The 16137-nt window shown below is 39.2% G+C and overlaps 1 protein-coding gene across 6 annotated transcripts in view; it reads left to right on the top strand.

Annotated features, from left to right (window-relative positions):
- Positions 1 to 16137, top strand: part of plekha5 (pleckstrin homology domain containing, family A member 5) — a 268257-nt gene that overhangs the window by 204372 nt on the left and 47748 nt on the right. For all 6 annotated transcript variants that reach the window (XM_068004746.1, XM_068004742.1, XM_068004741.1 and 3 more), the window contains 2 exons: positions 3727 to 3842; positions 7655 to 8152. In XM_068004746.1, the coding sequence (XP_067860847.1) occupies positions 3727 to 3842; positions 7655 to 8152 (614 nt within the window). The remainder of the gene's footprint in view (positions 1 to 3726; positions 3843 to 7654; positions 8153 to 16137) is intronic.

Below are 16137 nucleotides of genomic sequence, written 5' to 3'. Positions count from 1 at the left end.
CCAGTCTGTCTAACCTCTCCCTGTAAGTCAAACCATCAAGTCCCGGTAGCATCCTAGTAAATCTTTTCTGCACTCTTTCTAGTTTAATAATATCCTTTCTATAATAGGGTGACTAGAACTGTACACAGTACTCCAAGTGTGGCCTCACCAATGCCCTGTACAACTTCAACAAGACATCCCAACTCCTGCATTCAATGTTCTGACCAATGAAACCAAGCATGCTGAATGCCTTCTTCACCACCCTATCCACCTGTGACTCCACTTTCAAGGAGCTATGAACGGGTGATGAGTTTTTTGACTGATGGGCAATCCATTGTGAAATACAGAGATGTTTTTTGAGAGAAGGGAGCCATATTTTAACCTAACCTAATACTGATTGACAAGTATGAACTGTATGGAAATCCAAAATTTGACATTTTTTGTTAGATAATTAAAAATGCACCCATCATCCAATGGCTCAGCATCTCTGGTCAGAGAACAGCTGAGCCTTGCAGGCAAGGAAGGTCTCAGATTCAACACCTGGTCTGTCTATTTTTTAAAAAAAAATCTGAAAATGTTTCCCTTTGAATTTCAGTATTGTTTTCAACATGGTCTAAATTATTAATGTTGCAATTTTAGCAAGATGAAATGACCAATGAACTCTTTTTATATAATCCTGTTTAAACATGAACCAACTGTTGTGATGTCCAAAAGCATTACTGTGGTTACTAATATCGTTGGGATATAACTATTAATATGTATGCCTTTGTTTATTTTCAACCTCCAATTATACTTTTGAGCAACTGGTGGACTCTTTGGATGTTTCACAGCTGTTGGAAATTCACTTGAAACAGCCAAGTAAGTATGTTCGATGTTTCTGCTACAAATACCTACCTAAGTTTTGTGCCTGGCTCTTATTGATAGAGTGCAAAACATGCTGACTGACTCAAATGTCTCACTCACTAAAAGGAAATGACCACAAACCAATATCTGTTCTATAAAACATACTAAGCAACCAATCAAAAACACTTAAGCATCCAATGTTGCAATTTGGCTCTCTCCCAGCTCTATATTTTGTGCTCACAGCAAAATACAGTATCCATAGACAGTTTGATGCCTCCTGTGATCACAGACTTACACTGTTATGTGTGCTGTGAACAGGACTAGCATGTCACAGGATTAACAATTACCCTTTTTACTGAGATGATTCAGACTGGAAGTTGCAGGGGATTCTCACCACACATTCCTCTTCTCTCTGACAGGTGGAAAAACACCATGTTATCAGACCATATCATTCAGGTTAAAGCTGCAGATCAAATTTATTTAGAGAATTATTACATTACAGAAGCAAACAAAAATGGAAGATACTCTAATGTATACTTGGAAAACAGCAAAGATCGAACCAGTCTTCAAGAATTTAAAAATATCTTTTTCAGAGCGTAGGCCAAAAAACTGTGGGGGACACTGACTTTGTTAGACTTCATGATCTGTTGTGTGTGAGTAAGGCGATGATCTTGCCTTTCACCATAGAGCTCATACATTGCCCTAGACACAATCAAAATTGAACTGAAGATGTAGTGAAAAGCCTGCTGGATATATTCCAGATCAAGAGGCTGTCAATCAATCAAGTACAAAGATACAATGGAGCAGCTTCAACATAGTCACTTTGAGAATCCCTACGTGGTCGACTTCAGTTATTACTGAACCAGACTGAGGGGAAAGAATCCGGATCGTCAACTTGACGAGCAACTGTTCATACCTCGTCCAGGTGCATCTATTCATTAGCCTTAGGGCAAAGTCTCTGCATCCTGCCTGATCTGCAAAACCCCTGGCTTTTTGTGGCCAGAAAGGCAAGGCAAGTTTCATCTTAACATGAGTTACTTAAAAAAAAAACACAATAAGCTAAATATAACTAAAGAAATTCTTCACACAAAAAAGAAACAATTTCTTGTGTGAAAAATCTATTTCCATTATCCCAACCCCACCATTGCATCCTGCACCCCAGGCCTCAGCCTGAGTGGCACAGCTTCTCTCTTGTGCATGTTATACTAGCTCCTGGATAGCCTGTGCCCACTCAGCCCAGTACTTACCTCTGTTCTGGTAAGGTGTAAACCATGTGTAGCCAGAAAGGTTAATATATTATGCAAGTATTTTTTGTTTACAAATTACATTATTTTGATTTTTCACTACTTTGCCTGCCAGATGCGGCTGCCTCCTCTCGACACATGCCGACCCAGATAACCAAGTGCTGTACCCAATAGCACTTTAAAGGAGCTAAAAGTCAGAATAATGTTTACTGCACCAACTGGTGTCTTCCTTCAAGGCAAGATTTGATAGAGGTGTTCAAAATCATGAGAGCAGGGGTGCACATACACAAATCTTTGAAGGTGGCAGGACAAGTTGAGAAGGCTGTTAAAAAAGCATATGGGATCCAGGGCTTTATTAACAGAGGCATAGAGTACAGAAGCAAGGAAGTTATGCTGAACCTTTATAAAACACTGGTTAGGCCTCAGCTGGAGTATTGTGTTCAATTCTGGGCACCACACTTTAGCTAGGATGTCAAGGCCTTAGAGAGAAGGTGCAGAAGAGATTTACTAAAATGGTGCCAGGGATGAGGGACTTCAGCTATATGGAGAGATTGGAGAAGCTGGGGTTGTTCTCCTTAGGACAGAGAATGTTAAGGGGAGATTTGAAAGAGGTGCTCAAAGCCATGAACAGTTTTGACAGTAAATAAGGAGAAACTGCTTCCAATGGCAGAAGGATCGGTGACCAGAGGACACAGATTTAATGTGATCTGCAAAAGAGCCAGAGGCGACATGAAGAAACATTTATTTACGCAGCGAGTTGTAATGATCTGGATTGCACTGCTTGAAAGGGTGATGGAAGCAGATTCAATCACAACTTTCAAAAGGGAATTAGATAAATACTTGAAGAGAAAAAAAAATTACAGGGCTGGGGGAAAGAAGCAGGGGAATGGGATTTATTGGATAGCTCTTTCAAAGAGCTGGTACAGGCACGATGGGCCGAATGGCCTCCTCCTGTGCTGCACCGACTATGATTGAGACATAGGCAGGGAGATGCAGCAGTATCAGGATTCGGGTTAGGGGCAGCAGCATCAAGCAGAGGTCACAATACACTTGGTTTTGTTGTAAATTTGTATCTTAGAATAACTTTGCCCAAAAAGACATCTCATGGTAAGCAATTAGGAACAGCTTAAACAAAAGTAAGATATAAAAATTGAGTGCATTGGTAGGAATATGTATGAGAAGCATCAAAAGGCATTGGGAGACACAGAGAAGAGTGCATGGAGAAAGAATGAGAGAAAATCATACACAAAGATAGAAAGTATGTGATAGCCATACAGTGAAAAAGTGGAACACAAACTAAGAGAGGGACACAGGAAGAATTAGAGTGGCATAGAAACCATTATGAGAAAGGAGACCTCTTATTTTGTCTGTGAGATCGACTAATGGAATTTTTTTTGAAACCTAACCAATTGAAGGTTTTAATATTGTATAGAATTACTGCTTCTACTGTGTAGTTTGACTTAATGTAAGAATTATCGTAATTATGCTGGAATATTTTTGGCAGAGTCAGAAATGTTATATTTCGACTTGATCCTAAGACACTATTCATTTCCATTTCCATTTGAAGTAATTGTGATTTTGTGATAACTATACATTGATTCTCTTTTCTCTTTTTTTACAGGAATCACGTAACTTAGTAATCACTGTCATTTCTGATCAGGCTGCTCATCCCAATATGCGGACCTATTATTTCTACACGGAAACAGCCAAGGAAATGGAGTCCTGGATGAAGGCTATGATTGAAGCTGCACTTGTCCAAACAGAACCTGTGAAGAGGTACATTTCCAAAAATAAAATCAGAAAATATGAAACCAACCATGGAGGAAATTGCATATTTCCGAAACCATATTAGATAGGAACCTCTGAAGGTGGCTTGAATTTGAATTGAATCACTCAGTTTGTGTTAAGCCAGGGTTCAAATCCCGAATGATTATTACGATTTAATTTAGAGCCTCCTTAAAGGACAAGATAAATGAACTTTTAATGTGATCAGGGATTAGAGAAGGTGGGGAAACAGGGAGAAGAGGATATTACCAGCAGGGACAGTTCCACTCTGTGCATATTATCCTGATTTATTAGGGTGGCATTGGTGGAAACTCAGATTCCCCATACCACCCATCCAAAGGAGATATAAAGGATGATTATGTGATTCTGCACTTACAAGGCTAGAACACAATAATGTCGATACGAATCTTCGACCTGCACTGCCTGTGAGCTAGGCTGCCCGTTGGGAGCGCCAGATCACACAATTACCCAGATAGGAGCAAGTGTTGATTGTCAGGAAAGTTGAGATTTAATCCTCAGAGCAACAGGTTATATTGGTTGAGTTATTTGGAACTCCCATGTTAACTGTTTTAAGACTAGAATGAAAGGACATTTCACATTTTTTTTAAAAAATGAAAAGTTGGAAATCTGAATCAAAATCAAAATGTACTGGAAACAGACAGCAGATCAGCCAGCATCACAAAATAAAAAAGACAGGTTAATGTTTCAGAGATAACCCTTTATCAGAACTGGTATTTTCACTTGATTGAGGACTGTTGCACAGTTTACATGGATTTTTTGGAATTATATTTTAATTTACTATTTCTTCAGCCTGAAAAGAACAATCACACTGGTGGATTTGTGAATTAAAATGAATTAAATTTTATGGCATAATTATTTTTATTTGAAGTTGAGAAGTTCTACTAATCACTGTTTTTGTGGCTGATAAGGATGAAAATAGGTATTGGTTAAAATTATTGTAATCTTTTCAATGGACATGAAAATTTGGACCTTTTTGTTATAGAGGTTATAAGTTTAAAAAAAAACTAAAATTTGAAATAGACCAACTTATAACTAAAATAATTTCTGGCACTAAAATGCAGTCATCAGTAGCCCATAACTTATTGAGTAGATGTTGCAAATTGAAACAGGTGAATCAATTGCAGCCATCATTCAAGAATCAGGTTATTATTTCCCAACATTTCCTGCAGCCACGTGAGTTGTTAGAGAAATCAAACAACAATTGTGACATGATTTTAAAACAAGATATTTAAATCTGAAGATTTGAATCAAAATATGGAAAGAAAAAATAATTTTTGAGTTAAATTATTCCCAAGTCTAAAGGTTTAATATGACTTCAAATTTGGGATCAAAGAACCAGGCTAAAATTAGGACTGAATTTCTTATGGAGGCTATCACTAAAATAAGACTAAGATTTGAAATAGAGATGAGACTAAACAGCATTTCTAATGTGGAAGATTTGGCTTTTTTATTTGTTCTCGGGGTGTGGGTGATGCTGACAAGACCGCATTTTTTGGTCCTAGTTGCCTTGAGAAGAGTCAACCACGTAGTGAGAACTAGGCACATGTAGGCCAGACGAGGCAGTGGTGGCAGTTTCACCTCCCTGAAGCGTACTGTTTTTTTCTGACAATTGGATAGCTCTCATAGTCACTTTTTGTGGTGCTCGATCCAGCATACACAATTTATTAAATTCGGTTTTACAACTTGCCGTTGTGGGATTTGAATTCACAGCTTCTCAGGTGCTGGTCCATACCATAACCACTGCATTATCATACCTACTAAAACTTTACTTTGAAGATTCAAAGTTTGAATATTCTTGGAGCTAAATTAAAACAAAATGATTGCTGCTATTTTGAGTTGAGTTCCTTGGACTGGATAGCCATCCTTCCCACCAGGGAAAGATCAACTACCACCACACGTCTGCACACCCTTTCCAAGACAAAGAAGTCCTATCACCCCTCCCCTCCCACCCCACCCAAAGAAGGTAGGAAACCATTTTCCGCTAAAATGCATTGATATAATGAAAATGTAAAATCTGTCATGAATCAGAGCAATTCGGCAGCTTAACATAGGGTAATCGTTTCTTTTCTTTTGCAATCAAAAATATTAATTGATGTATTTAAGAGTGGTGACTTGGTGCATTTTGATTGATACAGCTGAAAATGGGTTTATCACTTAAAAAAAAAATAAGCATTTTTAAAAAAGGTGTCCAGTCCTCTGCCTGTGAATAACCTGATTTAAACTCACTGAAAATGACTCAAAAAAAACTATACTGAAGCATTTCCTACTTTTGTTGGTGTACACTAGTCAGTTTCTTAGTAAATTTATATTTTTTACTATTTGAAAATGTTTAAACTGTTCCTACAAGTGCCTTTGTGCCGAAGAAAACTAGCTTAATTTTTGAAACCCTCCTCCAATGGCTGCAGGCTGGTGCAATCAGCGGAAACTTACCACCCTCGTTGTTTCGAGCAAGGGAGTGGCCAGCTTTGTGGGCGGGGCTAGTTTCTGTTTTTTATTTAAGCCCACGCAAAAGATCCCGGAAACTCGAATTATGCTGGGCTCAAATTCTGCCTGGCATAATTTGAAATTCCACGATGTTTTGCGCTGATTCGGCCAGATTGCACTGAAAAAGCCAGCGCAGTCTAGCGGAAACTCTGGGCCATAGTGCCCTGTGACTGATACACCGCCTCCTACCGAAGTCATATAAATACTTATGTTTCAGGTTCTGCAGTTACCCTGTTTCCTATCGAGAGCAGAGCACAAGTCACTAAAATGGCTAAAGTGTCAATAAGTGCAGTCTTCCTTTGCAGGAACATTAGCCAACCTTGAAGGCAATCACTCCTATTATCTTCCTACAGTGTTAAACAAAGGCAGTATAATTCAATTCTGATATATATATATATATATATATATAAAATTCATCTGCAGTCATTTGTAAATATGTGCTTAGAATAATATAGGACTGATGAGTACTATTGAAAGCTTACTTTGTTAAAGTTTAAAGATACGTGTTACTGTAGTTTACACCTTTTCGTTCCTGCTACCTGCAATGCCCCAGTTCTATAGAATGTATAATATTAGCTTAGTATGTGCATGCCTTTTCAGGGTGTGGGGGTGGAGAGGAAGGATTTGTTTTGACCACAAGGGCCCAAAGGGTGGTTGTTCCTCTTGAGAGGAATTTACCTCCTATAACCACTCACTAAAGTCCTGATATTGCCCTCCATCTGTTGATTTAATGCCCTGTGGAGATTATGCTGCTGGAATTTGTGCCCACATTGCAGAGGGCAGGAATGCTCAAGTTGAAGGTTGTCTTCCTGATTTTCTGGCAGCAGCAATATGTTGCAATGATAGACATTGGTAACATATGCTTTTTCTGTATTCTCATTCACCTAAAAGCAGATGATTTGAATATTGGTGTACCTTTCAAAACTGCAAACTTGTCATTTTGATTTAAACCTAAAGTTCCACTGATGTTGCTTTCAAGTTGGTGTAAGTTTAGTTAAACAAGCAATATGACTCTGGATATTAGCAGGAATTCTAGAAAAAATGTGTAACAGCTTCTGGTTCAAGGTCAGTTATCTTTTTGTGTTGTAAGCTAATGTCACTGATGCATGAATCAATTTCACTAATGCTTGCTTAGTAGGTAAGCGGTGTGCTACTGAAGTCAAGAAGGTGCATACTTCAAGACAAAGTAAAAACAGTCTGACTCATTACAGATCAATGGTTGCTGAACAATGTTGCATGATGTGGATGATATACACGCTCTTGCTCTATCTCTCTCTCTCTCTCTCTTACACACACAGGACTGAAAAAGTGCCATCTGAAATTATACCGCCCCAAGAGGTTAACCACGTTGCAAACCACAAAATGTTAGTGAAGCCTGAAGTTCAGAACAACCAGAAAAATATGGACCCAACTTTGGGTCTTCAGAATATAGACAATACGAACATGACTCATGCTGACAAATATGGTTTTGAGACAGATGAACTGGACCAGCACAAGCCTTTGACTAAAATCAATAGTATAAAACAGCAACCTGCAAAATCAGAGAGTGGAAATATCACGTCAGGTACCAGCAGTATTCAATCTGAACAGTACAAACCTCTGCGTGCAAATGTTTCCAATGAGCAAGGTCCAGCTGGTCCCATCGTTGTTCCTGTAGAAAATTTGGACACTGGAAGAGAAAAATTGGTTAGTCTAAATGACTCTGGAAGGGGCATTCAAAGGACTAATTCAATGATGCAGCTGGAGCAGTGGGTGAGAACACAGAAAGGAAAGGGCCAAGAGGAAGAACCTCGGAGGTATGGAGACTTGTTTTTGAACACTTGTTTGTAGAGCTTTAAAAAATTTTTAAACACACATTTTTGCTTTAAGAAAGTCTGGTAAGAAGATACAAACTTCTGCAACTCTGTCAGATTGTCTTTTCTTAAGTGTACACTGAAACTTAACCTATAAATTTTTTTCATTCCATGACTGTAAAAAGAGAAGAATCTATATTTTTAAAATAACTTTTACCAACTGCTACAAGAATGGAAGTCCTAATGGATTTGTTTTCCTGTTTGTAACTTAAAAAAACAGTAATGACTTTAGGTAGCAGGTCTTGTGCTTTCCATTTTTCCTCAGTGTATTTTCATTTGGTTTCACTACAGCTTGAGTTCTGCTCGTCTTACATGCCATGTTCAAGGGTAAAATTTCAGTATGGCTGTTCAATTTCATGCATTATAGTTAATTGTTTTAAGAAATACTGTAGCCTGGGGCCGCGTTGACCTCTGTGTCCTTTTGGTTGGGAATGAAGTGTAGTGAGGAAGTGAGGAAGAAAGTGCTTGTGTGGATGTAGGATGAAAGCGGGGTCAGGCTCAGCTGTGATGCCTTGCTTTGAAAAGCTTGCCAATACTCTCTCTGGGCTCACATATGCAAAATGTCATTTAGTCAAGTTGCTGGAGGCAGCTGATGTTGATGCACCTGTACCCACCCAAAGGTCACTGCCTTCAGGAGAACCAGAGCAAAAATAGAACTTAAAGAAAAATGCATTTTATTAATAACCCCAGTTCACTTTACTAGGTATAAATACTGTAACAAGGTGGTACTCTGGCTGAAATTAATATTGTGGAAGAAATGTGACAAGGTTTATCAGTATTTTATCTTGATCTTGATATGTTCTATCTCCAGGATCAAATACAGATCATTTTGAGACTGAAATAATGTCAGGATTACTAGCCTTGTGTGAACATGATCATGCATGGATACATTTAAAGTGCTGATACCAACAGCTCATTAGACACTGCTGATGTGTCCATACTGGCACAGAAACTGGTGTTTTCTTTTATTCACAGACAAATGCATGCAAACAGGCTTCATACTAATGTATTATAAATATACCACAGAGTGACATACCATTTGAATTTCAGGATTCAAATAAGTTGTAAATTGCTCAAATTTCAATCTCAATATGATGTCTGAGCCACTTTATTAGATTGCCTCTTAGTCACTCGTGGGTGTTCATTGACGGAATGTGATGTTTAATTAGAAATGAAGTATTGTCTGCTTACCCAAAGTTCATTTTTAAGATCTCTTAAGTAAAGATTATGATTTTTTTCCAAATACAGTTGAACTTTCCACTGAGAGTGAAATGTGACTCTAGTTGAGCTTTAAGTAATTAAAACTGCAAAAAATTACATCTCTGAATAAATTGAAGTGTTAACATTCTACAATTAAGAACTGGGAGCAGAACCAACTTAATCATAAATATAAATGGAAGCTTAGGAGTTACCTGAAGAGAAAACTAGATGGTGGATAGAGTCTCTGAAAATGTGCAGAAAGCTGAGGCACTGGTACTTTTGAGGCTCTCTATAGCGGCAGAAGTGTGACAGCAAACATCATAATAGGAAATCCAGTTGAAGTACCTGCTAGCAGGTTCCACTATGGCAGAAATAGTGACGCCCATATAAGGGGAGTGCATGACATACATAGTCTTTATATTACTACTTGATCTGCCATGGCATTGCACATGGGAAGTGAAGACCAAATGTAGTCTTCAGATGAAGCAAAGTTGAAGGTGAAGGATAATTGGACCAGGGCCGCTGATGTAATTCAGTCTCCACTTTAAAGTCATACATTCGGTCTTTATTTAGTTTTTATTATTGTAAATTTCAATGTCCACAATTATAATGCAAACTGCCCATGTGAACTTGCCATGCGTTTCCGACATTACAAAAAGTGACGACACTTCAGAAGTACTTCATTGGCTATAAAGTGCTTTGGGATGTTAAGAGGTCATGAAAGGCACTATATAAATGCAACTCCTTTCTTTAATTACACCCTCCTGCTGGTAGTGATGCTGCAGTGCATTCATTGGCAGGAGGGTTTAATTACAATGTGATAGGTTTGCTTGGGCAGTTCCCATTATAAATGTGCACCTGGGAATTTAAACTGGAAAAAGTTTACAGGAAATGTGTGCAGATCTAAGATTTTAATACATCATTTATATATCAACATATTTTTAGATATATACTGTCAAATAAACTCTGCGAGGTTGTAGAAACCCACAGCATTATTAGATCAATGCCACTGGTAAAGGGATTTTTGATACACTGTTAGCTGATGCTCATTGAATTTGATTTCAATGTGGCATCCTCCCACATAGCTATACATAGGTTGTTTTTCTGCCTCAGTTGATTGCATGTAAAAAGCAGCAAGTATGCCAGGTAACAGGTATTAAATATTCAAATCTGCTGCAACACTTTTGACTAACTGGTAGCTTACTTTGTCGTATGTGTCATATGAGGGATAAAATTTGCTATATTTACTCTGCAATATGCTGTTTGTGCTCAAAATTCTATAAATAGACATTGTTCCATTTAAATGCTCGCACAAAGCTTGGTGAGAGTTGGGTGAATCTACTAAAGAGAGTGATAAAGGGAATTTGGAGAGAATGGGAATCTGGTCCAGAAGGGGAAGGAGGTGCTAAGTAATTTAAACCAAGGGGCAACAGTAAATAAATAAATATATAAATAAATAATCAGTAATTAATTAGATCACAGGGGATAAAATTAAAATAAACTAAATAGAATTTAATGTTAAAGGGATCAGAGTTGCATTAAATAAAAATCTGCTAAACATAAATAATAAATAGGATTTATGGGGATACTAAAATAAAGTTGTTAATAAACAAAAAACAAAACTAATTAGATACAAATTAATCTGAAATCAAGCTAAATCCATTTACTAAATATAATCTAGATCTCAAGTAATTGTGTTATATTTAGAAGTAAAATTACTAATAAATAAATAAATAAAAACTAGAAATGGCAGTTCAAGCTGTGTGTCGAGACTGTGATATGAAGGAGTTTGTGGACAGTGGGACTGTTCTGGATTGCCACACCTGCAGGAAATGTCTTTGCCTTGAGACACTCCAGCTCAGAGTCCTTGAGCTGAAGTGCCAGTAAGAGAGGCTCTGACACACAATGGAGGGGGAGGAATTTTTGGATAGTTTTCTCCAGAGTACAGTCACATCTCAGAGGAAAGCACAGTTACAGGAAGGGGAGAGTGTGACTGTTAGTCAGCAGGGTAAGGGGCACCTATGGGAGGTAGAGAAAGAGGTCCCTCAGACACTGGTCCTGTCCAACAAGTACAATGTACTTGCTATCTGTGAGGATAAGGTAGGCTGCAGGGTGGACAGCCAGAATGCTAACCATGGCACCGTGGAGCAGGACGCAGTCCAAGACGGAGGTGAGGAAGATTGGAACAGAAAGGTTGTAGTCATAGGGGACTTGATAATTAGGGGGATAGATAGCGTCCTCTACAATCACAACAGGGAGTCCAGGAGGGTATGTTGCCTACCTGGTGCAAGGGTAAAGGATATCTCGGAACAACTGCAGAGGAACTTGGAAAGTGAGGGGGAAGATCCAGTTGTTGTGGTCCATGTTGGGACCAATGACATAGGGAAGAAAAGGGAGGAGGTCCTGCTAAGAGAATATCAGAAGTTAGGAACTAAATTTATAAAACAACCTCACGGTGGCAATCTCGGAATTATTACCCGAGCCACGTGCTAATTGGCATAGGGTTAGACAGATCGGGAAGGTGACTGCTTGACTGAAAGAGTGATGATGTGGGAAGGAGGGGTTCCATTTCATGGGACACTGGCACCAGTACTGAGACAGGAAGGAGCTATACCACTGGGATGGGCTCCATCTTAACCAGAATGGGACCAGTGTCCTAGCAGAAAAAATGAATAGGGATGTAGATAGGACTTTAAACTAGTAAGACAGAGGGAGGGATCTGATGAAAATAACATAAGTCTGAAGATAAAAGAAATAGGAGATGAGAGTAAAGGTCAGACCAAGGTAAGGAATAAAGGTAACAAACGGTCAGGAAGCAAATACAGTTGGAGAACATAAGTATAAAATGACTTAAAAATAAAGTGAGGGGAACAGTTATTAAAAACAAATTAAATTGCATGTACAGCAATGTGCACAGCATTCGAAACAAAGTGGAGGAACTGGAGGCAATAATTCGTAGCGAGGAGCCACATGTAGTAGGGATGACTGAAACATGGTTACATAAAGAACAGGATTGGCAGTTAAATATTGCAGGATGTAACATATTTAGAAAGGATAGGGAAGGAAGAATGGGAGTGGGGTAACAGTATTAATTAGAGACAATATAATAGCAATAGAAAAAAGGAACAAGTGCCAGGCAATGACCATCTCCAACAAGAGAGAATCTAACCACCTCCCCTTGACATTCAACAGCATTACCATCGCCGAATCCCCCACCATTAACATCCTGGGGGTCACCATTGACCAGAAACTTAACTGGACCAGCCATATAAATACTGTGGCTACAAGAGCAGGTCAGAGGCTGGGTATTCTGTGACGAGTGACTCACCTCCTGACTCCCCAAAGCCTTTCCACCATCTGCAAGGCACAAGTCAGGAGTGTGATGGAATACTCTCCACTTGCCTGGATGAGTGCAGCTCCAACAACACTCAAGAAGCTCGACACCAGGACAAAGCAGCCCGCTTGATTGGCACCCCATCCACCACCCTAAACATTCACTCCCTCCACCACCGGTGCACCGTGGCTGCAGTGTGTACCATCCACAGGATGCACTGCAGCAACTTGCCAAGGCTTCTTAGACAGCAGCTCCCAAACCCACTACCTCTACCATCTAGAAGGACAAGGGCAGCAGGCACATGGGAACGCCACCACCTGCACGTTCCCCTCCAAGTCACACACCATCCCGACTTGGAAATATATCGCTGTTCCTTTGTCGTCGCTGGGTCAAAATCCTGGAACTCCCAACCTAACAGCACCATGGGAGAACCTTCACCACATGGACTGCAGCGGTTCAAGAAGGCAATTAGGGATGGACAATAAATGCCGGCCTCGCCAGCGACGCCCACATCCCATGAACAAATAAAAAAAAATAAGATAGAAACAGAATCCATATGGATTGAGACAAAGGATAAGAAGGGATCGATCATGTTAATAGGCATATTCCATGGACCACCTAATAGTGGAAGGGAAGTGGAGGAAGAAATAGCTAGACAAATCTATGAAATGAGTTTTTTTAAAAATCAAATAATAATCATGGGAAATTTCAACTACCCTCAAATAAACTGGCAAGAAGAGATAGGGAAAGGGGAATGGAATTTTTACAGTGTATATATGACTCCTTTCTTACCCAGTATGTGAGAAACCCAACAAGAGAGGAATCACTGCTGGATCTAGTAACGGGAAATGAACCAGAACAGAAGAGAAGTAAATGTAGTGGAACATCTAGGCAATAGCGATCATAACATAATAAGGTTTAAAATAATGATTGAGAAAGACAAAGACCAAAGTAATAGATTGGAAAAAGGCTAATTTTGAGGGGATGAGAATGGAACTAGGGAAGGTAAACTGGGGATAAAAAATGACAGACAAAGGGACAGAACAGCAGTGTGAAATATTTAAATGATCAATAGAGTTCAGGAGAAATATATTCCTCTTTTTAAAAAAAATAACAATGAAACACCATGGATAAATAAAGAGATAAGGGTAAAATTCAAGTTAAAGAAAAAGACGTACTCTAAGTAAATAGACAATAAAGGAGAGGATGACAAAAGCGAATACGAAAAGGTTAGGAAAGAAGTTTTAAAAAAAAAGTTAGGGAAGCAAAGAGGAACTATGAAATTAAATTATCAAGGAATATAAAAAGAAATAGTGAAGTATTCCACAGACACATAAATAACAGAAAAATCAGGATAGGAATAGGGCCGCTCAGGGATACACAAGATCAAATCACAGGTAATGACAGTGAAATGGCAGAAATATTGAAGAGTTACTTAGCCTCATTATTTACCAGGGAGACTAAAAAGGTGGGCATGAAATTAGAAGAAGAGATCAAAAAAAATATAAAAACATTTACGATAGAAAGGGGGGAGATAATTGATAAATTAATCAAACTTAGAATAAAACACCTGGTCAAGTTGAATTGCATCCACGCATATTAAAAGAAGTTAAGGAAGAGATAACAGAGGCTTGATCAATCTTATTGAATTCTTTGAAGAAGTAACAAAGAGTAGACAAGGGTAATGCATTAGATGTAATATATTTGGATTTTACAACATTGTAGACTCGTTACAAAGGTCAGAGCATGTGGAGTCAGGACTGGTAGCAGAATGGATCGCAAGCTGGCTACAAAGCAGAAAACAGAGAGTAGAACATAAGAAATAGGAGCAGGAGTAGGCCATACAGCCGCTCGAGCCTGCTTCACCATTTAATAAGATCATGGCTGATCTTCGTCAACTCCACTTTCCAGCCCGATTCCCATATCCCTAGAGTCCAAAAATCTATCGATCTCAGCCCTCAGCATCCACAGCCCTCTGGGGTAGAGAATTCCAAAGATTCACAACCCTCTGAGTGAAGAAATGCCCCCTCATCTCAGTCTTAAATGGCCGACTCCTTATCCTGCGATTATGCCCCCTAGTTCTAGACTCTCCAGCCAGGGGAGAAAACCTCTCAGTATCTACCCTGTCAAGCCCCCTCAGAATCTTTGATGTTTCAGTTCGATCACTTCTCATTCTTCTGAACTCCAGAGAGTATCTGCCCATTCTACTCAATCTCTCCTCGTAGGACAACCCTCTCATTCCAGGAATCAATCTACTGAGCCTTTGTTGCACAGCCTCCAGGGCAAGTATATCCTTCCTTGGATAAGGAGACCAAAACGGTACACAGTACTCCAGGTGAGGTCTCGCCAAAGCCCAGTACAATTGTAGTAAGACTTCCTTATTCTTGTACTCCAACCCCCTTGCAATAAAGGCCAACATGCCATTTGCTTTCCTAATTGCTAGGAGTTAAGGGTAACTTCTCAGACTGGCAAAAGGTGGGAAGTGGTGTTCCACAGGAATCTGTGCTGGGATCACTGTTCACAATTTACATTAACGATTTGGACTCGGGAATCGGAAGTTCAATTCCAAAATTTGTGGACACCAAATTGGGGGGTGGTGTAGTTAATACAAAGGAAGAATGTGTCAAAATGCAAGATCGCATGAATAAATTGCAGAATGGGCATGTAATTGGCAAATTAATTTCAATATTGATAAGTGTGAGGTGGTGCATTTTGGTCGTAAGAATAAGGAGGCCACATATTGTTTGGATAATAAGAGTCGAAATGGGGTAGAGAAGCAAAGGGATCTTGGGGTACAGATACACAAATCAGTAAAAGTAGTGACACAGGTTAATAAGGCCATTAAAAAAAAAACCAAGCACTGGGATTAATTTCTAGAGAGATAGAATTGAAAAGCAGAGAAGTTATGTTAAACTTGTATAGAATTTAGTTAGACAACATTTGGAGTACCGTGCAAAAAGGACGCAGAGGCATTGGAGAAGGTGCAAAAAATATTCACAGGATGATACCAGAACTGAGAGGACATACTTAATAGGAAAGGCTAACAGGTTGCGGCTCGTTTCTCTCGATCAAGGAAGGCTGAGGGGTGACTTGATCGAGGTCTTTAACATAATGAAAGGGTTTGATAGGGTAGATTTAGAGAAAATGTTTCCACTTGTGGGGGAGTCCAAAACTAGAGGTCATAAATATAAAATAGTCACTAATAAATCCAATAGGGAATTCAGGAGAAACTTCTTTACCCAAAGAGTGGTAAAAATGTTGGAACGCACTACCGCAAGTACAGTTGAGGCAAATAGCATAGATGCATTCAAGGGGAAGCTAATAAGCACACGAGGGAGAAAGGTATGCCGATAGGGTTAGATGAAGTAGGGAGGGAGGAGGCTCATATGGAGCA

The sequence above is a fragment of the Heptranchias perlo genome, chromosome 24 (genome assembly GCF_035084215.1).
Source record: "Heptranchias perlo isolate sHepPer1 chromosome 24, sHepPer1.hap1, whole genome shotgun sequence".
NCBI lineage: Eukaryota > Metazoa > Chordata > Chondrichthyes > Hexanchiformes > Hexanchidae > Heptranchias > Heptranchias perlo.
The sequence above is the reverse complement of the archived record's forward strand: the minus strand, read 5'-3'. Positions and strand labels throughout refer to the sequence as shown.